The 26,129-nt window shown below is 45.1% G+C and overlaps 3 protein-coding genes across 3 annotated transcripts; all 3 read left to right on the plus strand.

The window, feature by feature from the left end:
- The first annotated feature begins 81 nt into the window (after window positions 1-81).
- Window positions 82-5,285, plus strand: LOC112109388 (fatty acid-binding protein, adipocyte-like). The gene is made up of 4 exons (XM_024203889.1): window positions 82-154; window positions 889-1,061; window positions 4,179-4,280; window positions 5,235-5,285. The coding sequence occupies exons 1-4, from the start codon at window positions 82-84 to the stop codon at window positions 5,283-5,285; spliced, it is 399 nt and encodes a 132-aa protein (XP_024059657.1).
- Window positions 5,286-12,549: 7,264 nt separating this feature from the next.
- Window positions 12,550-15,834, plus strand: LOC112104694 (myelin P2 protein-like). The gene is made up of 4 exons (XM_024197181.2): window positions 12,550-12,622; window positions 13,385-13,557; window positions 14,405-14,506; window positions 15,796-15,834. The coding sequence occupies exons 1-4, from the start codon at window positions 12,550-12,552 to the stop codon at window positions 15,832-15,834; spliced, it is 387 nt and encodes a 128-aa protein (XP_024052949.2).
- A 6,915-nt stretch (window positions 15,835-22,749) lies between these two features.
- LOC112104695 (fatty acid-binding protein, adipocyte-like) lies at window positions 22,750-25,198 on the plus strand. Its single transcript, XM_024197183.2, has 4 exons — window positions 22,750-22,822; window positions 23,915-24,087; window positions 24,422-24,523; window positions 25,148-25,198. Exons 1-4 carry the CDS (start codon window positions 22,750-22,752, stop codon window positions 25,196-25,198), a joined length of 399 nt encoding a protein of 132 aa, XP_024052951.2.
- The last annotated feature ends 931 nt before the right edge of the window (window positions 25,199-26,129 follow it).

Raw genomic sequence — 26,129 nt, forward strand, 5'->3', positions numbered from 1 at the left:
TATATTTCATAGCAGTTTTTGATCTTAGAAAGGGACTACTTTCTTCTTTGCTTAGTAATTTTTCCAGTTATATTTTACATCATGTGTGAGCCATTTTTAGGAAGCTGGAAACTCATTTCTAGTGAAAACTTTGAGAGCTATATGAAAGAATTGGGTAAGGACTATATTAAAAGTTAAGCAGGGTTTTTTTTTTTTTTTTTTCTTAAAATAGAAGATATTGAGAGTGCATTTGGGGTTTTTTTTTCCTTCTATTTATGAATGATTCACTCTGGTAACCGAGTGGAATGGCTCTATAGTATTGATATGTTTGAATTTGGGGTGGTAGAACACTTTCATTATATATTACAAATCTTTCCTAATGAATAGTCAATTTGCTAATCTTCCCTCCTCTAAGAAGGAAGAGCTATCTTGTATCTGTATGGAGCTGTTTACTGTTATTGTATTCTTAACTATTGATTGTGAATCCACAAACAAATTATCACTCATAAGCAGGAAATGTTATGAGGGCTCTAATGTAATTACTTGAATGGCTGATACTAGGTATGTAGCCAAACAAACACCTCTATTATTTAGGAAAGCTTGGATTAAGATTTAAACTCCACATCTATTGCTTGTATTTAGTTGTCTCCTAGAGCATGCTAGTACAACTCAATTTACTGTTTCAACTTCAAAGGTGACTATTAAAATGGCACCGTCTTACAACATACAGAGGGAAAAGGTCTATATAGTATCTGATGGTCTCTTTTTTTGTACTTCTATTAGAACTGCAGCGTCTACATGACCGAGAGCGCCATGACTTCTAGTACATCCACAGACCTATTTACCAAGCTCTCTCTCCTGGAGGTGTATGTAAAATCCAAGTTGGTAACTTGTACCTTTCTTTTCAAGGAGTGGGTTTTGCTACTAGGAAGCTTGGCAGCCTGGCCAAGCCTAGTGTGGTGATCAGCACCAATGATGACATAATAACCATCAAGACAGAGAGCACCTTTAAAAACACGGAGATCTCCTTCAAGCTGGGGGAAGAGTTTGAGGAAACCACAGCGGATGACAGGAAAACCAAGGTGAGGGCTAATCTTTAAAGGTGACCTGCAAAGGACTTTTGGGTTTGTGCCCTTTCTTGCTTCATGAGGACTTTCTTTAGACATGGTTCCCTTCTGCCCCTGCCTCATAAGAACTGGGGAGCTCATGCTCGGCACTTCTGGTTGGCTTTGGGGCAATCCTCATGCCCATTGTGCTCCCACGATAAGGTCCAACAACTTCCTTTCTCTGAAGTGTTCACTAGTCACTGGAACTAACAGATGGTAAATAAAATGCTTACTCTAAAAAATCCCTTCTATATATGGCTTGGCTTTCAATGTTTGTTAAAGTACACCTCTACCCTGATATAACGCGGTCCTCAGGAGCCAAAAATCCCTAACGTGTTATTGGTGCTACCCTGTTATATCGGGGTAGTGGCAGCAGAGCTGCAGCGGTGATTTAAAGAGCCCGGGGCTCCCCGGAGCACCGGGCCCTTTAAAGCGCTGCCCGAGCCCCGGGGTTACCGCACTATATGCAAACCTGTTATATTGGGTTGCATTATATCGGGGTAGAGGTGTAGTAATTTGACTACTTAAGTTGCCCTAGCCTTTTTGGGTAGAAAAGACTGGAATTGCTAACACTCAACTAAAAACACAACAAAAAACTGACCATATCTAGCCCTCCTTCATACACTATAAAGCAGAAAATGGGCACAAGCCCAGCTCTCCCCTCTAAAGGCTGACCAGTAAATGCTCCTTATCTGCTGCATGGTGTCGAATAGGAGTTTCTCTCCGGGTCTGGCGGTAAGAAATTGATCTTCTGGGATCGATTTATCGCGTCTAGACAGGATGCGATAAATCGATCCCGGAAGTGCTCGCCGTCAACGCTGGTACTCCTGCTCCACGAGAGGAGTACGCGGAGTCGACAGGGGAGCCTGCCTGCCGCGTCTGGACCCGTAGTAAGTTCGAACTAAGGTACTTTGACTTCAGCTACATTATTAACGTAGCTGAAGTTGTGTATCTTAGTTCGAAGTGGGGGTTAGTGTGGACCAGGCCTTGGGACTAGCTGCAAAACTTCAATAGCAGGATTTTTTCACTGAATTCAAGGTGCCTGAGGCCCAGAAAATTACTCAAGAAGACAAGTGCATCTGGGGTGAGGGGAGGGTTATGTAGTCTTGGCAGTGGCACCTTCTACTATGTCGAATCACTCTCTCATTGGTCAGGATGGAATAGGGCTTTTCTCCCTTTAGATAAGACTAGAATTTCTACTCCCCTTCCTTGCCATGCTTTCTTATGCAGCTGCGCCTACTGGAGGAGCTTATGTGGTGGGCCAAAGCAGATGGTGCCCCTATGCATCCATGTAATGCATTATTTCATGGGGCACTACATCAAATCACAAGTGATAACACAAGGTAGTTGGGACTAGCCCCAACTCCAGAGGTGAAAGTAAGCTGGTACATAATACCAGCAAGAGTTGGCACGCAGTACCGGACCGGCTTCCCCAGGTGGCAATTTAAAGGGCCTGGGGCTCTCAGCAGCGGCTAGATCCCGGGGCCCTTTAAATTGCTGCACCAGCCCTGCTGCCGGAGCCCCCAGGTAGCAGAAGTGGCCGGGACCCCTGGGGCTCTGCCGCGGTAGCGGCGGCTGGGAGCTCCTGGCCCATTAAATCACCACCGGAGCCCCGCCGCTACTACCCCAGGGCTCGGGCAGCGATTTAAAGGGCCAGGGGCTCCCAGCTACTGCAGTGGAGCTGTGGGCCCTTTAAATCTCCACCAGAGCCCCGAGGTAGCAGCAGCTGGGAGCCCCTGGGGATCCGTGGCCAATTTAAAGGGCCAGGGGCTCTGCTGTGGTAGTGTCGGCCGGGAGCCCCAGGCTCTTTAAATCGCCGTCAGAGCCCTTGGCCGCCGCTGCTACCCTCGGGCTCCGACAGCGGGGCTCAGGCTGCGATTTAAAGGGCCTGGGGCTCCACTGCGGTCAGGGCCGTCTTTACCCATAGGCGAAGTAGGCAGCTGCGTAGGGCACCAGGAAATTCGGGGCACCAAATTTCCTGGTGCCCTGCGCAGCTGTGTGCTGCCCCCGCCCCTGCTCCGGCTCTTCCCGCCCTGCCCCTGCTCTACCCCACCCCAGCCCTGCTCCCACTCCCCTGAAGATTGCAGCCAGGCCCGATCCTGCACTCACCACATAAGTGGAGTGACCCAGCCCCAGCCTGCTCCGCTCCCCTGGCTCCCAGCTGTGCCACTGGCGAGTGCTGGGGGCGGTTCCCCCCTCCCCCCAAGCCTGGGAGCCAGGGGAGTAGAGCAGGCCGGGGCCCCAGGCCTCCGTGGGGGACTAGCCCCAGGCTGACCAGGGCAGGGCTGGCCACTTCCTGCAGTAAGTGGAGTGACCCAGCCCTATCCTGCTCTACTCCGCTGGCTTGGGGGAAGGGGGAACCACCCCCCAGCACTCGCTGGTGGCGCAGCTGGGAGCTAGGGGAGCGGAGCAGGCTGGGGCTGGGTCGCTCCACTTCCCACAGGAAGTGACCAGCCCCCCTCCCCCACACAGCCCACCTGCGGAGGGCACCAAAATAGCTAGGGATGGCCCTGACTGTGGTAGTAGGAGCCCCGGACCCTTTAAATGGCCCCCAGCCACCTCCGCAGCTGGTAGCTCTGGCAGTGATTTAAAGGGCCCAGGGCTCCCAGCCACCACTGCCACTTGCTAAATCTTGGCTTTTTGTTTTTGTTTTTTTGTTTTTAAGGGCATGGGGCTCTAAAGGCCACACCCCTTCCTGTTGAGGCCCTGACCCCTGCTCAGGACTCAAGGACTTACCAGTACACTTAAGTTACTTTCACCCCTGCCCAACTCCACTCTCCACCTGTGTCTCCTGACACCTTTTCTTCCAGCAGGGGGAAGAGGGGCTGACAAAATGGATGTATTGTGGTGGCACATGTATCCCATGCTAGTCAGGGCTCACAGCTACAGTACAATGGGATCTGTGCCTTCTCAGGAGCTGTGCAAGCAGTGGTAAAGAAGAGTCTGAAACCTGGGTCTTCCCAGGAAGCTTCCTGAAAGCCAGCTTGAATATCTGCTGTGAACATGGGATTTGTTTAAATGATTGAAGAGGCAAATCTTCTGTGTGCTGTGACTGTCTGACCCAGAGTCCCTCTGCTTCTTTTGTCTTGGCAGAGCATTATCACCTTGGACAATGGTGCTTTAATTCACGTGCAGAAGTGGGATGGCAAAGAGACGACAATAAAGAGAAAACTGGTGGATAGTAAGCTTGTGGTGGTGAGTTCAATTTTTTTTTTTTTTTAAACCCTCATCTGAGCACTAAATACTCTAGCTGAAATAGAAATGCTCATTAAGAGCTGCTGGTGCATGTAAGAAAGTGAAGTACAGAAATATGGTTACCCCTCTCTTGCCTGAGCAGATGGGCAAAACTTGGCCTAGTTTGTCTTTGCTTAGGAGGAAGAGTTGATTTGACATCAAGTATTTACAGTGCACAAAGTCCTGTTTCCCTGAACAGACAGCATTTTTGCTCACAGTTCCAAGCCCCTCTCTACTTAGCCCAAAAGTATTCAGTCTCTTGAGGTTCTCCAGGCTAGGTTCTAAGGTTCTGGCTGTATCCTTGACTCTCTGCTTCTTTGCCACTTCTGCATCTCTTCATGCACAGAGATGCAAACCTCCACCAAACAAGAACCTGGACTGTGCAACATATACCTCTCATCTTAGGTGATGATTATACCTGTGTTTGGGTGGAGGCTCCTCGTGTTTCAGCTATCTGGTTCTAAAACGGCACTTAATTATTTCTTACACTTATCACAAATGAAGGGGGACTGTTATACCCACCGTTTTAAACAAGGTTTAGCCCAACCCATAACATACAAAGAAGGAAAGTTCCACTTCAAACAAAACTAGTGGAGAACCACTAAAGAGACAAAAACCCAAGAGTTTGTATTCTTGTACTAAACACCAATCTGAGTGCTGGACAGAAAGTTAGAGGCAGACATGCAGCCTGCAGTTCCAGTATACTAGTGCTGGCTGATAAGCTGATATTATGATCACTCTGTAACCTGTTCCAGGAGGCAAGAAATGCTTTACTCTTATGCAACATTAAATATCAGAGTGACAAATACTAAATAAACACCTTGGACTCTGATATGACAGATATCCTTGTTCACTTAAACTCCTAGAACTCTGCTGTAATAGTTCAGAAATTGAATTAATAATTTTGCCTTCTAGGAATGCACCATGAACAAGGTCACCAGCACTAGAGTCTATGAGAGAGCCTGAGGAATTCCCATCTCCCTGTTGGATCAGAACTTGCTGTTAAGAATCTGTTCAATGACTGTTGCTGCATGACACTACTGTCCAATTCTGCAAGCTTCAATCACTTTGAGATACAGCTTTACTAGGAATATGCTTGTAACTAATCTGCAGTTAGTGACTGCGGCTATTAAATGAAATATTTCTGAGCACATAGTGGGGATTGTCTAATCTTGGTTTATTCTTTGCCAAAGGAAGGTTTACTGTCTAATACTGACCTCTGTGGTGGTGGAGTAACATAGGCTTTGAGAGCAATTGTCTGACTACAGCTGCTTTACACAGAGTGACTATTGGCAGAACAATATTTCAACAGGGCTGCCAATGCTGTCCTAGCTAAAGCAATCATGCTTGCTTAGCAATCACTGTCCTTAGACAGCTCTTTGCATATGATTGTTTGAGGATATGGATTGAGTTTTAAACTCCAGTAGGGAAGCCCCTCCATTTTAAGTTCCACAGTACTTAAGAGCTAGATGTTCCCAGAACCCTGCTTAATACAGTATCTAGTCCCTGAAATCTAATAGACCCCTGTGAAAATAACTGACCATAGTCCATGTTCTAGTTTTACTAGACAGCAAGTATTCCCATGCTGCTGGCTTATGCAAGTACATGTAAAAATTCCAACAGCTTGCAGCTCCACTTGGGTCAGAACAAAACTCAACTAAAGCAGCAAGACCCTCTAAAGCTAACAAAACTGGTCTTCTACACATCAGTGTAAATAGCATTATACACACTGACCACTTCCATACCTCCCATTCTTTGAATAGTGGCATAGATACACCTGAATCAGGTACAGTAACTCCTCACTTAGTCATCCCAGTTAACGTTGCTGATCAATGAAGGAACATGCACAATTTTAAATGAGCAATGCTCCCTTCTAATGTTGTTTAGCAACTACTTGCAGGAAGAGCAGCCTGTTGCAGCTAGCTGGTGGGGGCTTGGAACCAGGGTGGATGGGCAGCCCCCACCCCCATCAGCTCCCCACTCCCTTAAGTTCCCTGTGCAGCAGCTGCCCAGCAGGCTAGCAATTGTAGCTGTCCCTCCCCCCACTACCATGTGCTGCTCCTGCCCTCTGCCTTGGAGCTGCTCCCTGAGACTCCTGCTTGCTGTGTGGTGGGGGGGGAGGAGGAGGAGGAAGGGGGGGGTAATGTCAGTGTCCTCCTACACCCTGCTTACCCCATCTTCCATAGAGCAGGGGGGACTCAACAGGGCTCAGGATGGAGGGAGTTTGCTGGCAGCAGCTGCAGTCTCAGCAAGCTCATCTAATTAATAAGGCAGTGTAATTAAAGGGGAAATGTGCATCTCTCTCTCACAAACACACAGTGTGTGTTTGTGTGTCTGTCGCTGCGGTGCTATCTCCCCTCCCTCTATTCCAGGTGCCCTGTAGAGTGTGAGAGTTAACCCTTGAGGGCTCAGACAATTGCTAGCTCATCATTTAGCAGTAAGGCACTCCCTGGGAAATATCCCACCCTCTGACTCCTCCACCTCAACCAAGCTTCACAATCCTCATAGACTTTAAGGTCAGAAGGGACCAATATGGTCATCTAGTCTGACCTCCCGCATGATGCAGGCCACAAAAGCTAACCCCCCCCACTTTCCCTTAACTCTGCTGTTGAAGTCTCCAGATCGTGATCTAAAGACTTCAAGTTGCAGAGAATCTTCCAGCTTGAGACCCCTGCCCTATGCTGCGGAGGAAGGCGAAAAACCTCCAGGGCCACTGCCAATCTACCCTGGAGGAAAATTCCTTCCCGACCCCAAATATGGCGATCAGCAGAACCCTGAGCATACAGGCAAGATTCTCTAGCCAGACCCTCATTTTACCAGCAATGGCCGTTATTGCCTTAATTGATTAAAATAAAATTATCCCCTCAAACCATTCCCTCCATAAACTTATCTAGCCTAATCTTGAAGCCAGAGAGGTCTTTCGCCCCCACCGTTTCCCTCGGAAGGCTGTTCCAAAATTTCACCCCTCTGACGGTTTGAAACCTTCGTCTAATTTCAAGCCTAAATTTCCCCACGGCCAGTTTATATCCATTCGTTCTCGTGTCCACATTAGTACTGAGCTGAAATAATTCCTCTCCCTCCCTGGTATTTATCCCTTTGATATATTTAAAGAGAGCAATCATATCCCCCCTCAGCCTTCTTTTGGTTAGGCTAAACAAACCAAGCTCCTTGAGTCTCCTTTCATAGGAAAGGTTTTCCATTCCTCGGATCATTCTAGTGGCCCTTCTCTGTACCCGTTCCAGTTTGAGTTCATCCTTTTTAAACATAGGAGACCAGAACTGCACACAGTACTCCAAGTGAGGTCTCACCAGCGCCTTGTATAACGGAAGCAGCACCTCCTTGTCCCTACTAGAAATACCTCGCCTTATGCATCCCAAGATCGCATTAGCTTTTTTCACAGCCACGTCGCATTGCCGACTCATAGTCATCCTGCGATCAACCAGGACTCCGAGGTCCTTCTCCTCCTCCGTCACTTCCAACCTATGCGTCCCTAGCTTATAACTGAAATTCTTGTTAGTCATCCCTAAATGCATCACCTTACACTTCTCACTATTAAATCTCATCCTATTATTATTACTCCAATTTACAAGGTCATCCAAGTCTCCCTGCAGAATATCCCGATCCTTCTCCGAGTTGACAATACCTCCCAACTTTGTGTCATCCGCAAACTTTATCAGCCCACTCCTACATTCGGTTCCGAGGTCAGTAATGAATAGATTAAATAAAATCGGACCCAAAACCAAACCTTGAGGAACCCCACTGGTGACCTCCCTCCAATCTGACAGTTCCCCTTTCAGTACTACCCGCTGCAGTCTCCCCTTTAACCAGTTCCTTATCCACCTCTGGATTTTCCTATCGATCCCCATCTTTTCCAATTTAACCAATAATTCCTCATGCGGTACCGTATCAAACGCTTTACTAAAATCGAAGTATATTAGATCCACCGCATTTCCTTTATCTAGAAGGTCTGTTACTTTCTCAAAGAAGGAGATCAGGTTTGTTTGGCACGACCTGCCTTTCGTAAACCCATGTTGTAATTTGTCCCAATTGCCATTCACCTCCAGGTCCTTAACTACTTTCTCCTTCAAAATTTTTTCCAAGACCTTGCATACTACAGAAGTTAAACTAACAGGCCTGTAGTTACCCGGGTCACTTTTTTTCCCCTTCTTGAAAATAGGAACCACATTAGCTATTCTCCAGTCCAACGGTACCACCCCCGAGTTTACAGATTCATTAAAAATTATCGCCAAGGGGCTCGCAATTTCTCGCGTCAGTTCCTTCAATATTCTAGGATGAAGATCATCCGGTCCGCCCGATTTAGTCCCGTTTAGCTGGTCAAGTTTGGCTTCCACCTCTGATACTGTAATTTCAATCCCCCCTCCTATATTCCCCTCCGTCCTACTCCCTCTATTCCTAAACCCTTCATTAGCCTTATTAAAGACCGATGCAAAATATTCATTTAGATATTGTGCCATGCCTAGATTATTCTTAATTTCCACTCCATCTACATTCTTCAGCGGTCCCACTTCCTCTTTCTTTGTTTTCTTCCTATTTATATGGCTATAAAACCTCTTATTATTGGATTTAATTCCCCTCGCGAGGTCCAACTCTACACGGCTTTTGGCCTTTCTCACCGCATCCCTACATGCTCTAACCTCAATAAGGTAGGTTTCCTTGCTGATCTCTCCCTTCTTCCACTCTCTGTACGCTTTCTGTTTTTTCTTAATCGCCCCTTTGAGACGCCCACTCATCCAGCTAGGTCTAAATCTCCTGCCCACTAACCCTTTTCCCTTTCTCGGGATACAGGCCTCGGACAGCTCGTGCAACTTCAGCTTGAAATAATCCTCAACACTGTGTACCAGTATTAAATTGTTTGTTTAAGACTTAGTGTGTGTATAATATAGTGTTTTGTCTGGTGGGAAAAAATAATTCCCTGGAACCAAACCCCTCATTTACATTAATTCTTATGGGGAAATTGGATTCGCTTAACATCATTTTGCTTAAAGTCACATTTTTTCAGGAACATAACTACAACATTAAGTGAGGCGTTACTGTATATCATTCTGTCTCTTGTTTAGATCTTCAGTTTCCTACTAACCCAGGACTTGACATGGTATGTGACTAGAAGCCTATTATTAGGGCCCTACCAAATTCATGACCCATTCTGGTAATTTTCACAGCCATATGATTTGAAAATTGGTAAATTTACCATTTTCAGTTGTTTAAATCTGAAATTTCAGGGTGTTGTAACCATGGGGTCCTGACCCAAAAGGGAACTATGGAGAGGGGGTGTCACAGGATTGCCACCCTCACTTTTGTGCTGAGCCCCCTGAGAACAGCTGCATCTACTATGATCCTGGAGGTGGATCTGATCTCCCCATGCTGCTGGGAGCACATAGTCTGGGTGTCCTAGCTGCTCGTCCTGGCCAAGCTGGGGAGGGACAGGACTTGCTCTTTCCCCTGCATGGCTGCTCCTGGGGAGAGGGATCAGACCCGGCTCCAAGTACCTTCCTGCTGCTGTAGGAAGCCAGGCTGGGCCAGGACTTGCAGCTAGGCACCCCCAGCTGGGGTGCTCCCAGCAGCACAGGGGAGATCAGATTTCATAAGGAGGGGCTTATTTCATGGTCTGTGACACATTTTTCATGGCTATGAAAGTGGTAGGGGTGGGGCCCTATCTATTACACATCTCAATTCAACACTCCAAAAATTAATGGATAATAATCTCTGGGTCATTCCTATGTTGCTCATCAATCTAGAAGCAAAATTTCATTAGGGTGAAATTCTGGGTCTGTCTGTACTGAAACCCCAGGGTACGTCTACTTAAGCTGCAATCATGATAGTTAGCTCAGGTCCCAGAGCAGTGAAGCTGCACCACCATGCAGGCTCCTTATGGGAATGTGCCTGTATTTCTTGTCTACAACCTGCAGGTTATTTAGGGGATGCAGTGGGGGAAGAGCCCCATGGGCTGGATGCTCTGGAGCAGTGTGTCTGGGGTCTCAGGACCCTTGGGGATAAGCCTTGCTACAGAGCAGCCCATAACTGCAGAGCCTCTCAAAGCAGCCCAGTTAACTCAGCTTAGATCATTCTGATGTTGGACTTTACCAAGAGATGACCATATGTATCTTCCTACATGTGAATTGGGACAGGGATATCCAGGAGTCATAAAATACGTGGAAGTGATTTTAATCAGCTGCTGCAAAAAATCAGCCCAGCTCTTGGGAAAGAGCTCACAGACCTGGTGACCGAGAATATTGCTAAAAAGACTAAGAAAAAAGGAAAGAATGCCAGAACTAGCAAGCTGTGTTCCCAACCCCACTCCTCGTTCCCTTTGCTTTTTGTTGCTTCTCATCCTTCACCTTTCATTTGTATGTTGCCAGAACAGCCTTTGATCCCGCCCTAGGACACCCATAAACATGACAACTGTTTTTAAAAGATAATAGAACCAAGATCCTCTTCTCTCACACACACACTCACTCACTCTCTCCCCATCCTGACCAGAGAGGCTACCAACCCACTGACAAGACAGCAGGGGATGAAATTCTGTCCCTATTGAAGTCAATGGGAGTTTTGCCACTGATGTTGCTCCAAGTTTCAGCAGCAAACACCCATAATTAAGCTCCCAGTACTATCTGCCACTACCTCCCCTAATGTGACCACAGTAGCAGCAGCCTCTTCATGATTTCTGTCTCCACCCTCACAGACATCAGTACCTGTCATCTTTCTGAACACACTGGGACTCCAGTCTCCATTTGCAACAGCCAAGGGATTTGTCCATCCCCCCTCCCCCCAAAAAATAATTTGGTTCAACCTAAACTGTAAATTCCAAAAAAAAATTGGTGAATCAAAAAAGTCCGTCCCCCCCCCCCCAGGGCCCCAACTGCTAGGTAAAGAGAGATTCTCACTCTCTGGTCCACTGGTTATTCGAGTATTGTCTGTAAAGTGGAACAGCTTCAACAGGAGACACTGAGAGAGACCCACCCCAGACTATGCTATAACCTAGAGGTTAGGGCACTTTCCTGTAATGGAAGAGACCCAAGTACAAGTCCCTGCTCCATATCAGGCAGAGCAGAGAACTGAAGCTGGGTCTCCTACATCCCAGGAGAGTGCTCTAATCACTGGCCTAAAAGCTTTAACTTAGGTGTTTCCTGCTGCTGTTGCTGCCACCTCCCTCCTTGCCCACCACTGCTTTGTGAATGGCAACTCACTTCCCCACAAAATTTTATTTTGGCCAGAACTATTCAGTGAAATCATGGCAAATACCAAGAGTTTGGGGTTGACCAAAAGTGCATTTTTGGCAAATAAATTATTTGTCCTAAAAATTTCACTCTGCTCTGACCTCTCTACCTTGCCTAACATACCTCCTACCTCAGCCTTTATCACCTGACTTTTAAGGAACCCAAACAATCTTTGAATAATGAGCAACCACCCCCACTTCCCCTCTGACACACCAGCTGAAGACAAATCAGGACTGCCAGGGCCTGTGGAGGACATTAGTAGTGGCTAGGACTTGCAGGTGGAATGAATTGGAGAGACTGAGAAAATTCTTAATTGATGCGGGTATTGAGGGTCATATGTGGTAATGGCAGAGCAGCCCTCTTCACTGCAGCTAGGTGGGGGGAAAAGTTGACAAAAAAGTTGAAGTAAATCACCCCCCCCCCCCCCCCCCCCCCCGTTTGAGCACTGTACTCATGGCAGGGAGCATATAAGATGTCGGTGGAGCCAGGTTTGAGAGCAATCAGAACTTGATCAGTTTAGAGGGAACTACTTGCTAGGAGTCAGGAAGTATCACCACAGCAGTAATCAAGCCTTGTGTGGGCCTCACAGGCAAATCAGGAAGGGACTTCCTAAATCTACACAAACTGACAGGTCTCTTTACAGCTGATCCCTCTCTAATTGGGGAAAGCTGATTCTTCTTTTTTTTACTGTGTCCCACTATTGAAAAAACTCAGTTTTATTTAGAAGCTACCTTTGGGACTAACATCCTTTACTGAACAACTTTCCTTGTGAACTCTGCCAGCTGTAAGGATTTTAGTTTATGCTCAAAGAAATAAAAGGGAAATGATTGGTGTCTTTGCATTGCTTCTCCTGATTGGATGTTGTTGAGTATCACATGTTCAGGGCATCTTTAAAAGGAAGCTATTGAGGTTAGGTAGCTTATAATAGCTTCAGGTCTTTGAGGGAGAATAATTTTTTTGGGGGGTTAGTAATAGTATCAACTACAATCTATATCATGTGTGAGTTATTTTTAGGAACCTGGAAACTCATTTCTAGTGAGAACTTTGACAGCTATATGAAAGAACTGGGTAAGGAGTATACTATAATTCAAGTAGGAAATCTCTCTCCTAATAGATGATTCTGAGAATGTATTTAATTCCATTTATTTACTCAACTTAGTTTTCTACTCATGGTTGCTTCACTTTAGATTGCTGATGCTTATTTGGATTTGGGATAATAGAACATAGTTCCTGGCTTTTCTTTATATTTTAGAAATATTTCTTTCTAGCTAATGATTCAGATGTTGATGTTCTCTCCCTTTTCCTAATAAGGGGAAGATACTGTTTGAATCTGCCTGGGGCTATCCTCTACTGATAATGCTTTCTTGACTATCAGTGCTTTGAATGAGTTGTTTGTGGAACCAGTGGGTTAATGCCTGTTAATGCCTACTAATATGCAATAAAAGTTATGAGGGCCCTAATGTAACTATGTGAATGACTGATACCCAGGTATGTTGCCCTGAACAAACATCCCTGATGACTTGGGTAAGGATTTAAATTCAGTAGCTGGGGTTTAGCTCTAGCAGTGACCAGCACACTTTAATCTAGTGACTGTGTCAATTTCCAAAGTGACCATAACAACGACAGTTTTTACCACATAGATTTCCCCTCTTTCTGTATTTCTGCTAATCTCAGTTATCTCCTTGGTAGTCTAGTTAGAGCCCATTCAGGTGTTCGTGAGAGAGCGTCTAGTACATCCACAGACCTCTTCAGCAAGTTGCAGTGAGCTATGTCTCCCTTCTGGATGTGCATGTAAAATCCAAGCTGTTAACTTGTGCTTTTCTTTTCAAGGGGTGGGTTTTACTACTAGGAAACTTGGCAGCCTGGCCAAGTCCAGTGTGATCATCAGCATCAATGGGGATATAATAACCATCAAGACAGAGAGCACCTTTAAAAACACAGAGATCTCCTTCAAGCTGGGGGAAGAGTTTGAGGAAACCACAGCAGATGACAGGAAAACCATGGTGAGGGCTAATCCTTCAGGATGTCCTGCAAAGGATATCTGGGTTTGTGCCCTTTCTTGCCTTGTGATTATTTTTGTCTTGATATGGCTTTCTTCCTTTTCCCCAATCCCCATAAGTATGGGGGATCCCATGGCTGGCTCTTCTGGCTGACTCTAGGGCAATCATGTGCCCACTGTGAACCCACAAACTAAATCCCACCCCTCTTCTAAGGCATTTCAACATCTAAGTCTCTTTGAGGATCCAGGTCTAACGTCTAGGCAACTAGAAAATTCCTGGGATTCACAAAGCCTGAGTTAAGTACCTAGGCTCCCTATATAATGAGAGCAGAGACCAGCACCTCAGAATGGGATCCACAGAAACTGGCATGCTAGGCAGTGAACGGCCTAAGCTAGCCAATGGGAAATGATGATGAGGGGTGTGTTGTAAGGTCCCTCCCTCTCACAGAATTGGGTGCCTATGTCTGGGTCAAGGAGGTGCTTATCGCCTGCTTGCAGCCCACAGCTGGAACCCCTCTCCCAAAGTTGATGGCTTAGGTGCCCAAGCTGCCCTATTGCCAGAATGGTTTGGGGAGGAGGAAGTGGCAGCGGTGGCAGCAGCCTTCCTTAGCCCAGGAGTTAGGGATGTGGGAGACTTCAGTTTAAATCCCCCCCACACACACCTGGCCTGAGAAGAAGGGCTTTGTACAGGCATCTCCCACCACTCAGGTGAGTGCCTTAACTACTTGGCCAAATGAGACTCTCACTGTTGTCCCAATTAATATTTATTTGAAGTAGAATAGCTGCAACAGGAGAGACTGAGTGTCCCGTCAGAATATCCCAGAGTCCATTTGCTTCTCTTCTCTTGACAGAGCACTGTAACCTTGGACAATGGCTCTCTGACTCAGGTGCAGAAGTGGGATGGCAAACAGACCACAATAAAGAGAGCGCTGGTGGATGGGAAGATGGTTGTGGTTAGTTCAATTCTTTTTTTTTTTTTTCTTTAACCCCCTCATCTGAGCATTAAATTCTTTTGAAATAGAAAAGCACAGACTAAATGCTGCTGTGACTTATGATGGGGAACATGAGGAATGTAAAAAATACAATGTAGGGAAGTTTCACTTGAAATAAAACTGGTGGAGAAGCCCTAAAGAGACCAAAAATCAAGCTCTGTATCGGGGTCCTGGAACAACTTGTATAGTGCAGGTGCTGAGACCCATTGAACCAAACTGTAACCCCATATATAATTGAAACCACTTAAAGCCCGGGGATGCAGCAGCACCCCTACTTCCAGCACCTATGGACTGTGTCATTGTATTAGCTGCTAAGTCAGGGGCAGGCAAACTTTTTGGCCTGAGGGCTGCATTGGGTTTCTGAAATTGTATGGAGGGCCAGTTAGGGGAGGCTGTTCCTCCCCAAACAGTCAGGCCAGGTGTGGCCTGGCCCTTGCCCCCTATCCGACCCCTCCTGCTTCTCACCCCCTGATGGCCTCCTGGGACTCCTGTCCCCTGAGAGCCCCCGGAATCCCCGCCTCTGTCTGCCCCTCGCCACCCCCATCCAACCCCTGGTCTCATTCCTCATTCCTGCCCCCCTCAGGACCTCTGCCCCATTCAACCCCCCCTGTTCCCTGCCCTCTGACTGCCCTGACCACCACCCCAAACTCCCCTGCCCTCTATCCAACCCCTCCCCCCCGCTCCCTGCCCACTTACCACGCTGCCTGGAGTACCAGTGGCTGGCAGCGCGACAGCCACACTGCCTGGCTGGAGCCAGCCATGCCACAGCACCAGGTCAGGCCCCGGCACTGCAGCTGCGCTGTCCCAGGAGCTTGCAGCCCTGCAGCCCAGAGCATTGCGCTGACGGCGGAGCAAGCAAGCTGAGGCTGCGGGGGAGGGAGCACAGCAGGGGAAGGGCTGGGGGCTAGCCTCCCGCGACAGGAGCTCAGGGGCCAGGCAGGAGGGTCCTGTAGTTTGCCCACCTCTGTGCTAAGTGATGAACAGAAAGGTAGGGGAAGATGAGAGCCCTGCCATTCAAGTGCACTAGGCAGAGAAGTAGAGTATATTTAGTGATCAGCTAGCACTAAAGAATTCCTGGAGGCAAGAAATGTCTGGTTTCTCTTTCTGATGACATGAATATCATAGTGATGGGCACTAAATAAACACCTTTGACTCTGAGAAATGACCAACATCCTTGCCCTAATTAGACTCATAAAATTCTGGTGTGATATTTCAGAAGTTTCAATCAATTTTATTTTCTCCCGCCCTAGGAATGCACCATGAACAATGTCACCTGCACTAGTCTATGAGAGGGCCTGAGGAATTCCCATCTCCACACCAGATCAGAACTTGCTGCAGAGAATCCGTTCAGGGACTGTAGCTACACTACACTGCTGTCTGCTTGCGCAAGCCTCTTGCTTCACCTTGGGAAACAAATGCATTCAAAGCAGTTCTGTAACTAACTTGAGCTATTGGTGTCTGTGGCTACTAAATAAATCACTTCTGAACACATGGTGGAATCGTCTACTCTTAGCTGACTCTCTGCCAGTCTAAAATAGCACTGAAATACAAACCACCATTATCCAGCAGTGGTAGAGATTTAGGTTTGGTGTGGGGGTGGTGGGTTTTTTTTGGGTTTGGTTTTTAATTTTGTGTGTGGTGGTTTTTTATTTATTATACCACCATGACCATAAACCCTGTCACAGACCTTGCTAGTGATGGTAGAGGGGTGGGGAATCAACAGCCCTAGGCTCACTTCCAGTTTGTTTTATGTTATGTTCTTATGAGTTTAGGAACATGAGAGGCCGTACCGGGTCAGACCAAAGGTCCATCTAGCCCAATATCCTGTCTACCGACAGTGGCCAATGCCAGGTGCCCCAGAGGGAGTGAACCTAACAGGCAATGATCAAGGCCTGGTCTACACTACGACTTTAATTCGGATTTAGCTGCATTAATCCGAATTAACCCTTCACCCGTCCACACTACAGAGCCAGTTAATTCGAATTAAAGGGCACTTAAAATCGATTTCTGTACTCCACCTCGACGAGCGGAGTAGCGCCTAAATCGATTTTGTTAATTCGAATTAGGGTTAGTGTGGCCGCACACCACCGAATTACTGTGGTTAAAGTAATGGGGTAGTGTGGCCGCACACCACCGAATTAATGTGGTTAAAAACCGAATTAATGTGCTTAGTGTGGCCGCGCACAATCGAATTTATACAACCTGTTTCCCAAATTCGAATTATCTAAATTCGGATTAATCCTGTAGTGTAGACATACCCTAAGTGACCTCTCTCCTGCCATCCATCTCCACCCTCTGATAGACAGAGGCTAGGGACACCATTCCTTACCCATCCTGGCTAATAGCCATTAATGGACTTACCCACCATGAACGTATCCAGTTCTCTTTTAAATGCTGTTATAGTCCTAGCCTTCACAACCTCCTCAGGTAAGGAGTTCCACAAGTTGACTGTGCGCTGCGTGAAGAACTTCCTTTTATTTGTTTTAAACCTGCTGCCTATTAATTTCATTTGATGACCCCTAGTTCTTGTATTATGGGAATAAGTAAATAACTTTTCCTTATCCACTTTCTCCACATCACTCATGATTTTATAGACCTCTATCATATCCCCCCTTAGTCTCCTCTTTTCCAAGCTGAAGAGTCCTAGCCTCTTTAATCTCTCCTCATATGGGACCAGTTCCAAACCCTTAATCATTTTTGTTGCCCTTTTCTGAACCTTTTCTAGTGCCAGTATATCTTTTTTGAGATGAGGAGACCACATCTGTACGCAGTATTTGAGATGAGGGCGTACCATGGATTTATATAAGGGCAATAATATATTCTCAGTCTTATTCTCTATCCCCTTTTTAATGATTCCTAACATCCTGTTTGCTTTTTTGACCACCTCTGCACACTGCGTGGACATTTTCAGAGAACTATCCACGATGACTCCAAGATCTTTTTCCTGACTTGTTGTAGCTAAATTAGACCCCATCATATTGTATGTATAGGTGGGGTTATTTTTTCCAATGTGCATTACTTTACATTTATCCACATTAAATTTCATTTGCCATTTTGTTGCCCAATCACTTAGTTTTGTGACATCTTTTTGAAGTTCTTCACAGTCTGCTTTGGACTTAACTATCTTGAGCAGTTTAGTATCATCTGCAAACTTTGCCACCTCACTGTTTACCCCTTTCTCCAGATCATTTATGAATAAGTTGAATAGGATCGGTCCAAGGACTGACCCTTGGGGAACACCACTAGTTACCCCTCTCCATTCTGAGAATTTACCATTAATTCCTACCCTTTGTTCCCTGTCTTTTAACCAGTTCTCAATCCATGAAAGGACCTTCCCTTTTATCCCATGGCAGCTTAATTTACATAAGAGCCTTTGGTGAGGGACCTTGTCAAAGGCTTTCTGGAAATCTAAGTACACTATGTCCACTGGATCCCCCTTGTCCACATGTTTGTTGACCCCTTCAAAGAATTCTAATAGATTAGTAAGACACGATTTCCCTTTACAGAAACCATGTTGACTATTGCTCAACAGTTTGTTTTTCTATGTGTCTGACAATTTTATTCTTAACTATTGTTTCGACTAATTTGCCCGGTACAGATGTTAGACTTACCGGTCTGTAATTGCCGGGATCACCTCTAGAGCCCTTTTTAAATATTGGCTGCAGGGTTTCAGCTGGCTGCCTGCAGGGGTCAAAAAGGATTTTTCTTCCCTCCCTCTACACAGTTCCCCACAATGTATTCTAGAGAGGGTGTGTTGGGTGTTTTTTTTTTTGTTTGTTTGTTTGTTTGTTTTTTTTAAATTTGCTTCCTCTGAAGCCTCAGGGATGGCCAGGGGACACTGGGGATGAGATGCTTGATGGGGAGGGCCTGGGCTCTGAGGTAGCACTGATGAGCAGTCTCTCTGCTTGGCTGGATGATTCTTGCTCACATTCTCGGGGTCTAGCTGATCGCCGTATGTGAGGTTAGAATGGCACTGACCTGGCGTGGGAGGCAGGAGAAGGTTGCCTTCCTCTGCAGCATATGGGAGTGGGTCACTTGCCAGGATTATTTGGGTATATCTCACTTCATTTCCCTGGCATTGTGGGGGGGCTTGGGCACTGGTGTACCTCTGTCCCTCCTGTTCCCTGCCTGTGGCACATAAGTCTAGTCTCCCCAGGGCTGTAAATCAGACCAAACTATTCAGTTTTTGGGTTAAGTGTGCAGGTGCTTAGTGGTGGTCTGTGATAGAGCGGAGATCAGACCAGATGATCTGGTGGATAATCTAGCTTTAAACCGTGTGATTCTAGTAATGGCAGATAATATTGCAATGACTGACACTGCTGTTCTAGCTAAAGCAAAAACACTTGTTTCCTCAGCAATTGTCATCTTTATCAAAGAGCTATGTGATGGCAGTTCTCAAATAGATCAATTTCCCAACCTACAAGTGGGGAAGCTCCTCCAAGATAAGTTCCATAGTACCTGAGCTGTGGGATCAGACACCTGTTTTACTCCAAACAGTATCTAGCCATGGAACTTCAATAGTGTAATCATGCAAATAGTCCAACACAGTTACACATGTAAGGTGCTAACTGGAAAGCAAGTATAACTCTGCTGCAATAAGCAAATACATTTTGAAGCATTTGAAGGAGAAGAACAGTTTAGGAACAGTTACCATGGATTCACAAGGGCAAGTTATGCCTTACCAACCTGACTGCCTTCTACAATGAGATAACTGGCTCTGTCAATATGGGGAAAGTGGTGGACATGAGATACCTTGACTCCAGCAAAGCTTTTGATACGGTCTCCCACCATATTCTTGCCAGCAAGTTAAAGAAGTCTGGATTGGATAAATGGACTATACGGTGGATAGAAAGCTGGCTAGATCATCGGGCTCAACAGATAGTGATCAACAGCTCAATGTCTAGTTGGCAGCTGGTATCAAGCAGAGTGCCCCAGGGGTCGGTCCTGGGGCCAGTTTTGTTCATTAATGATCTGGGTGATGGTATGGATTGCACCCTCAGCAAGCTTGTAGATGATGCTAAGCTGGGGGGAGAGGTAGATATACTGGAGGGTAGGGATAGGGCCCAGAGGGACCTAGACAAATTGAAGGATTGGGCCAAAAGAAATCTGATGAGGTTCAACAAGGACAAGTGCAGAGTCCTGCACTTAGTATAGAAGAATCCCATGCACTGCTACAGGCTGGGGCCCGACTGGCTAAGCGGCAGTTCTGCAGAAAAGGACCTGGGGATTACAGTGGACAAGAAGTTGGATATGAGTCAACAGTGTGCCCTTGTTGCCAAGAAGGCTAATAGCATATTGGGCTGCATTAGTAGGAGCATTGCCAGTAGATCAAGGAAAGTGATTATTCCCCTCTTTTTGGCACTGGTGAGGCCACATATGGTGTATTGTGTCCAGTTTTGGGCCCCCCACTAAAGGATGTGGACAAATTGGAGAGAGTCCAGTGGAGGGCAACCAAAATGATTAGGGGAGTGGGGCACATTATTTCTGAGGAGAGGCTGAGGGAACTGGGCTTGTTCAGTCTGGGGAAGAGTGAGAGGGGATTTGATAGCAGCCTTCAGCTACCTGAAGAGGGATTTCAAAGAGGATGGAGCTAGGCTGTTCTCAGTGGTGGCAGATGACAGAACAAGGAGTAATGGTCTCAAGTTGCAGTGGAGGAGGTCTAGGTTGGATATTAGGAAAAACTATTTCACTAGGAGGATGGTGAAGCACTGGAATGGGTTACCTAGGGAGGTGGTGGAATCTCCTTCCTTAGAGGTTTTTAAGGTCAGGCTTGATAAAGCCCTGGCTGGGATGATTTAGCTGGGGTTGGTCCTGCTTTGAGCAGGGGGTTGGACTAGATGACCTCCTGAGATCTCTTCCAACCCTAATTTTCTATGATTCTCTGTAAAAATTCCAACAGTTTGCAGCTCAGCTTAGATCTAACCAAAACCAAACTAGAGCAGCAAGATCCCCTAAAGCTAACAATCAGTTTCCAAAATGCTATGGAAAATGAACTGTACACTGGCTACTTCCATACCTCCCATTCTCTGAATATTGGCATTTATATCTGAATCAGGTGTGATTCTTTCTCTTGTTCTTACATCTTGAGTTACTCAATATCCTGAAAAGGTCATGGGACTGTAAGATTCTTAGCTATCACACTTCAACTAAATGTAAAATACTTGGATCATAGAAGTTTGTTTAGGGGTGTTTCTCTAGTGTGTTCATCCTCCCCTTACCAGCAGAGCATTCCACTATGGTGATAGGATAACTTGTAGGCTATGACTTACTTTCCCAGTTGTCTTTTAAAAGAGTGGCCAGAAGTAAATTTCCTGAGGTAATGCAGAACACAAACTCTAGGCTTCAGTTCCCTGCTTCTCCAGTTTCCTTTGTTCCCTTTATAGTCCACCACTTGGATTCTACTTCCACCCTAACACATTAATGCTTTATTTTGTTTTTTAAAAAATACACACTCATCTAGTAGCTGTTTGATAGCAAGTGGCCTCCCTCGCCTTTTCCTCTTACGATTTTTCTGCCTTTTGTACAAGGCAGGAAAGGTGCTTCCAACACCAAAAGCAACCAATAGTGTGTTATCTCAGCTCACCCTGATGCTGGATTTTACCAGGAGATGACACAGCAAGAATCTCCCCATGTGTGAATCTGCAGAGGAGTGGCCATGAGACATACAACACCTAGATGTGATTTGAAAAATTGTCCATCTGCAACTGCAAAGATCACTCCATTTCTTGGAAAAGTGATCACAAAACTGGTGATAGAATTTTTTTAAAAGAAAAAAGATTAAGAGATAAGGAAAGAAAGCACAGATCTAGCAAGGCGTCTGCCAAATCCCACTGCTTACTCCTTTTACTTTTTGCAGCATCTCATCTTCCATTCCTCATGTGTATATTGCCGGTACAGCCATCAATCCTGCACTAAGACACCCATAAAAATGAAAACTGTTTTTAAAATATAGTAGAATCAAAAATCTTCATGCCCACTACCTCCCTCCACCAGGGCCAGAAATACAGGCAGCCCATTGACACCAAGCATGAAATCCTGGCCCCATTGAAGTCAATAGGAGTTTTGCCAGTGATGTTGCTCCAGGGCTCAGAAGTAAACACCATAATTCAGCCCTAAGTACTATCTGCCTCCTCCATAGGGCCTTTTGGGGGCAGAACTCTGAAGTCACTAGCTCCATTAATATGGCCGCAAGAGCAGCAGCATCTTTATGGTCCCCGTCTCCAGTCCCAAAGACATCAATACCTGTATTCTTTTTGGACACCCTGGGACCTCAGTCTTCATTTGAAGCAGTCAAGCGGTTTGTCTGATCCCATTGCTCTGCCTTGCCTTATATGCCTCCTGCTGTAGACTTTGTCACCTGTTGGAAGGACAATGTCTACTTGACAATAAATTAAATGTTGTCACAGCTACAATGTATTCCTAGGTCATCCAGCCACGTTTGTACTTTTAAAGCCACATGTCCCTAGTTTTTTAAATGTCTTGTTCTCCCCTGGTGCTCTGTGAGAGATGCACACAAACAACAAATGGAACTGACTATGCATAAAGTGTTGTCCAATGAACAAAGCAATCAAACAATAAAGAGATAAAATATTAGTTTAACCTCTTTCATTTATAAGAATCTTAGGAGTAATTGTCTCTGTAGTAGGTAAAATAATCTCAGACACAATGTAGTTTTAAAATTAATATTCTGATGTTGTTTTTTCAAATACCCATTTTCTTTTGTTGTTATGTTGATACAGGAAAGACCCGCTAACACCCATTTTGCTGTTTATTGGTGTACTGTAGCCTTCTTTGTTAATTCTGGTGTTCCTTTAAAACTACTGCTGCTCTCATTTAGCAAAGCAGGTAAGAAGTTCTTCTGTTGGGGAAATTTTTTTTGAAGCTATGGAACATGGTGTGTTTGGACTTTAAGATGTTATCAAAATGTCAGGATCCTGTTAGGATAATTCATTCAACTTTAAGGTGTTGCTACCACTTTTGATTGGGGTTTTGCGCTAAAAGAAATGGAGCCTCTGATGTAATCTGGTCCTGGAATGGATTCTCCAAAAACACTTCAGTTCCCATTGGTCAGTCCCAGATAATCACATGTTCAGGTCATCTTTATAAAGAAGCTATCTAAGATGGTTTCTCCATTTTCTTTTGCTCCCTCTCACTGAGAGTTGCTGACTTTTCCCTGTGGCGTGTTATTTAACAAGCTCTACAGAATGTGTGACCTGTTTGTGGGAATCTGGAAGTTTGTCTCCAGTGAAAAATTTGAGGACTATATGAAAGAACTGGGTGAGAAAAATGATACTGTAATATTTGGGAATGTCCCACTGTTCAGCAAGGAAAGTGTAACTAGCCACATACTCTGTCTTGGGATTTCTTTCATTGTTCTTAGGGACTCTTGCTTATGTAGTTCCCTAGTACTCAATAAGGAAAAAATGAGGCTGTATCAGAGTTTAAATTACTTTTATAAAAGGAAATGTTGCTTCAGTTAACTAGAAATACCTACTGTGTCTTCCTAGATTTTTATAAGATTCTGACCTTGCATCATCTTAGGCAGGGGATTAGGATTAAAAGGGAAGATGCTGCTGCTATAACATTGTAGGTGTAATTTGCTTGTTCAGTAGTATGTGTAGAGAAAGTCTTATTTAATATTGGATGACCACTTTCTGTCTTGATAATGGGGACATAAAAGGGCAGGCTCTGGCTCCTAGCATCTACCACTATAAAGCAATGGAAGCTAAAAAACTGAAGGCTAAATCTTGTTTTGATCTATGCTGGTGTACATCCAGAGGGAGTCAATGGCATTGTCTCAAATTCTCTGTTGTAAGAGACCAAAATGTGGATGTTGGTATCAGAGACAGCAATATCACCAATAACTTACTATTCCTGGCACCAGGGTGTAGTGCTTAGGGGAAGCAGTAGATGGGTAACAGCTGAGCTATAATTTACCCTCTTTTAGGGTTCCAATCTAAAACCTGCATAGCTTTGGGGTTCACTGATTGGGTTAAAGACTTCTACCCTGTGATTACTGCTTTGCTGAGAGAACTGTAGCAGCAGAATGTACCTTTAAACTGAAAATGCAAAGCTCGTAAAGCTGACCTCCCTACACCAGCTCATTCTAGATTCCATGTGGGACAGAGTTTGTCGGCTGCTGATGGAACAATGGTGTGTGTGTGTGTGTGACGTTTTACAGGTCTGTCAGCTGTATAAATAAGAGGTCTAAGTACCTGGTTGTCAGGTGGCTAGAAACATTCAGATCAGATGAGGCATTGAGCCTGAATTCCCAACATGTGTTTGGAATGTCCCACACAGAGAGGATAGACACTTTAAAGAAATGTCTTGGTTCCTGATGGTGAACATAAGTGTCTTGTGCCTCTGCAGGTGTGGGTTTAGCCACCAGGACACTGGGCAGCCTGGCCAAACCCACTGTGACCATCAGCACAGATGGTGATGTGATAACCATCAAAACAAAGAGTACTTTCAAAAGTACTGAGGTCTCCTTCAAGTTGGGGGAGGAGTTTGAGGAAACCACAGCAGATGACAGGAAAACCAAGGTGAGTACTAAAGCAGCATTCATTCTTCATTCCCATTACTCCATTGAGGAGAAACAAACTGAAGGGAGAAAGTGCCCTATTTAAACAAAGGGTTCAGGGAACGTGAAACTTGGTTCTGGGTTAAATACCATTAAAATCTCTTAAACTCATTTTTAACCATCAGTGCCTGCTGTTGGACAACAAGAATGGGAGCAGTCAACTTTGCTAGCATGTGTTCTTGCATTAACATAAACACAAATAGCTGAGTTGGAAACATCTGGGGGATTTCTCTAGTTCTAAACTTCAGACTGTTCTCCCCCAACTCTCAGATTCTGGTCAATTACTCTCTTTGCAGAGCATTGTCACCTTGGAAGAAGGCTCACTAACTCAGGTGCAGAAGTGGGATGGTAAAGAGACCACAATAAAGAGAAAACTAGCAGATGGGAAGATGATTGTGGTGAGTGAAATCACTTGACTACTGGCTAGTGGTATTAACTATATCTTAATGGAATTGCATCAGGGCTGATTCAAGCAAACCCAGGGCTTTCTAAAAAGCCACTTAATTGCATTCCTTCTGGCTGCCTAGACTATGATTTAGTGTGGAACTATTCCCCACCTGCCTCAAATCTCTATACCAGCTTGGGGTGGGAAGCAAAGCTCAGTCCGATATGTGGAAGAATTAGCTGGTGAATGGGTGGCAGCACTGTCCAAACTGCTGCTGTAACCAGAAAAACCCTGTTTGAATTGCATAGTCAAAATGCACCTATGCTCCAATGGAAGTGGGGTAAGATAAACAAAATGGAAGCAAATGAGAACTACCTAAACATGACACACTTTTGGGATGGTCAAGTCTGAGATGAAGTGATGAGCTCCATTGTCTTATTGCAATAATGGACAAACTGTCCTTCCCTCTTCTGCTTAAATTGAAGAAAAAGGCAAAGAACCCAGATATGTATCTAGGGAATTACTAAAATACTATTACTATAGTTCTGAGGGGGCAGAAAAGATTGGCTCTTATTTCAACAGCAGTCTGAATCTCACTGATAGTTCATGAGTTTCAATAAACTCCTTTTTCTTACAGGAATACACCATGAACAATATCACTTGCACTAGAGTCTATGAGAGAGCATGAGTAAACTCCATGTCCAGGAGTGCATCTAACTTGGTCTGAGAATGAGTTCAGATCAAGGAAACTACTACACTTCTCCTGCTTCTTAGTTTTGTTTCCTGAAGAAAAGGCCTAATGGGTGCAGAATCCTAATTCCAAACACTAATGTAACCAGAAATGTTAATGTGGTTGCTCAATAAAATCTTCCAAAATAATTAATGTCTCTGACCAAATGTTAATGTGTTGTAGATTACAATGCTGTTAATATAATTCTACATACGCATGCTCATTTTTTGCACAGCCAATCTGCACTTAAATTATAAACAATGTGCTTATTTTCTTGGAGGTGTAACAGATATAGTAATACCATTCTACATAAAAATTAAATGCTGAAAGGACTTAGTCTGTCAACAGGAGTGGCTGGGATGAGTTAACTTTCAAGTTTCGTACTAGTCCTGGTCTGTTATGGAGTCAATCACTCCATAGGGGATCTACTGGAAAGCTAGATTATGTCCCTTCTGTGGGCTATCTTATAAAAGAGACTTTGAATTTTTTATTTCTGCCTTAATTGAGGTGTGCTAGTCTTATGTATTCAGAGTGTGGGGATATAAGATCTCCTTCTGAAACCTGAAGCTGTATGCAGTACTGGAACTCTAACCCAGGAAGTCTTCAAACTTTCTCCAACGAGGACTTCCAAAAACAGCTGTGGTTTCTTATGTTCCCAGTCCTCTGAGGCGAGATCAGTGTCGCTACAAAAAACAGGTTGATGGTTTTTGGGAGGAGAGACTAGATTTCTACCTTCTCTCCTACTACTGAGCTCCAACTTATCCAATCCCAGAATGGTTTGGAATATAGTTCATTAGATAAAGAACTAGCTCTTTAGACTAAGCTGTCACACCTGTGGTCAGTGTAACCCTTCTGCCCATCTAAGTTGGCAGCAACAAGGGCCGGGTTC

The sequence above is a fragment of the Terrapene carolina genome, unplaced genomic scaffold, assembly GCF_002925995.2.
Source record: "Terrapene carolina triunguis isolate 2854851 unplaced genomic scaffold, T_m_triunguis-2.0 Scaffold58, whole genome shotgun sequence".
Lineage (NCBI taxonomy): Eukaryota > Metazoa > Chordata > Testudines > Emydidae > Terrapene > Terrapene triunguis.

Coding starts and splice junctions, on each gene's coding strand:
- LOC112104695 (XM_024197183.2), top strand. CDS start 22,750: ATGTGTGACCTGTTTGTGGGAATCTGGAAGTTTGTCTCCAGTGAAAAA. Junction 24,088..24,421: donor CAGATGACAGGAAAACCAAG/GTGAGTACTAAA, acceptor CTCTCTTTGCAG/AGCATTGTCACCTTGGAAGA. Junction 24,524..25,147: donor CAGATGGGAAGATGATTGTG/GTGAGTGAAATC, acceptor TTTTTCTTACAG/GAATACACCATGAACAATAT.
- LOC112109388 (XM_024203889.1), top strand. CDS start 82: ATGTGTGAGCCATTTTTAGGAAGCTGGAAACTCATTTCTAGTGAAAAC. Junction 155..888: donor GAGCTATATGAAAGAATTGG/GTAAGGACTATA, acceptor TTTCTTTTCAAG/GAGTGGGTTTTGCTACTAGG. Junction 1,062..4,178: donor CGGATGACAGGAAAACCAAG/GTGAGGGCTAAT, acceptor TTGTCTTGGCAG/AGCATTATCACCTTGGACAA.
- LOC112104694 (XM_024197181.2), top strand. CDS start 12,550: ATGTGTGAGTTATTTTTAGGAACCTGGAAACTCATTTCTAGTGAGAAC. Junction 12,623..13,384: donor CAGCTATATGAAAGAACTGG/GTAAGGAGTATA, acceptor TTTCTTTTCAAG/GGGTGGGTTTTACTACTAGG. Junction 13,558..14,404: donor CAGATGACAGGAAAACCATG/GTGAGGGCTAAT, acceptor TTCTCTTGACAG/AGCACTGTAACCTTGGACAA.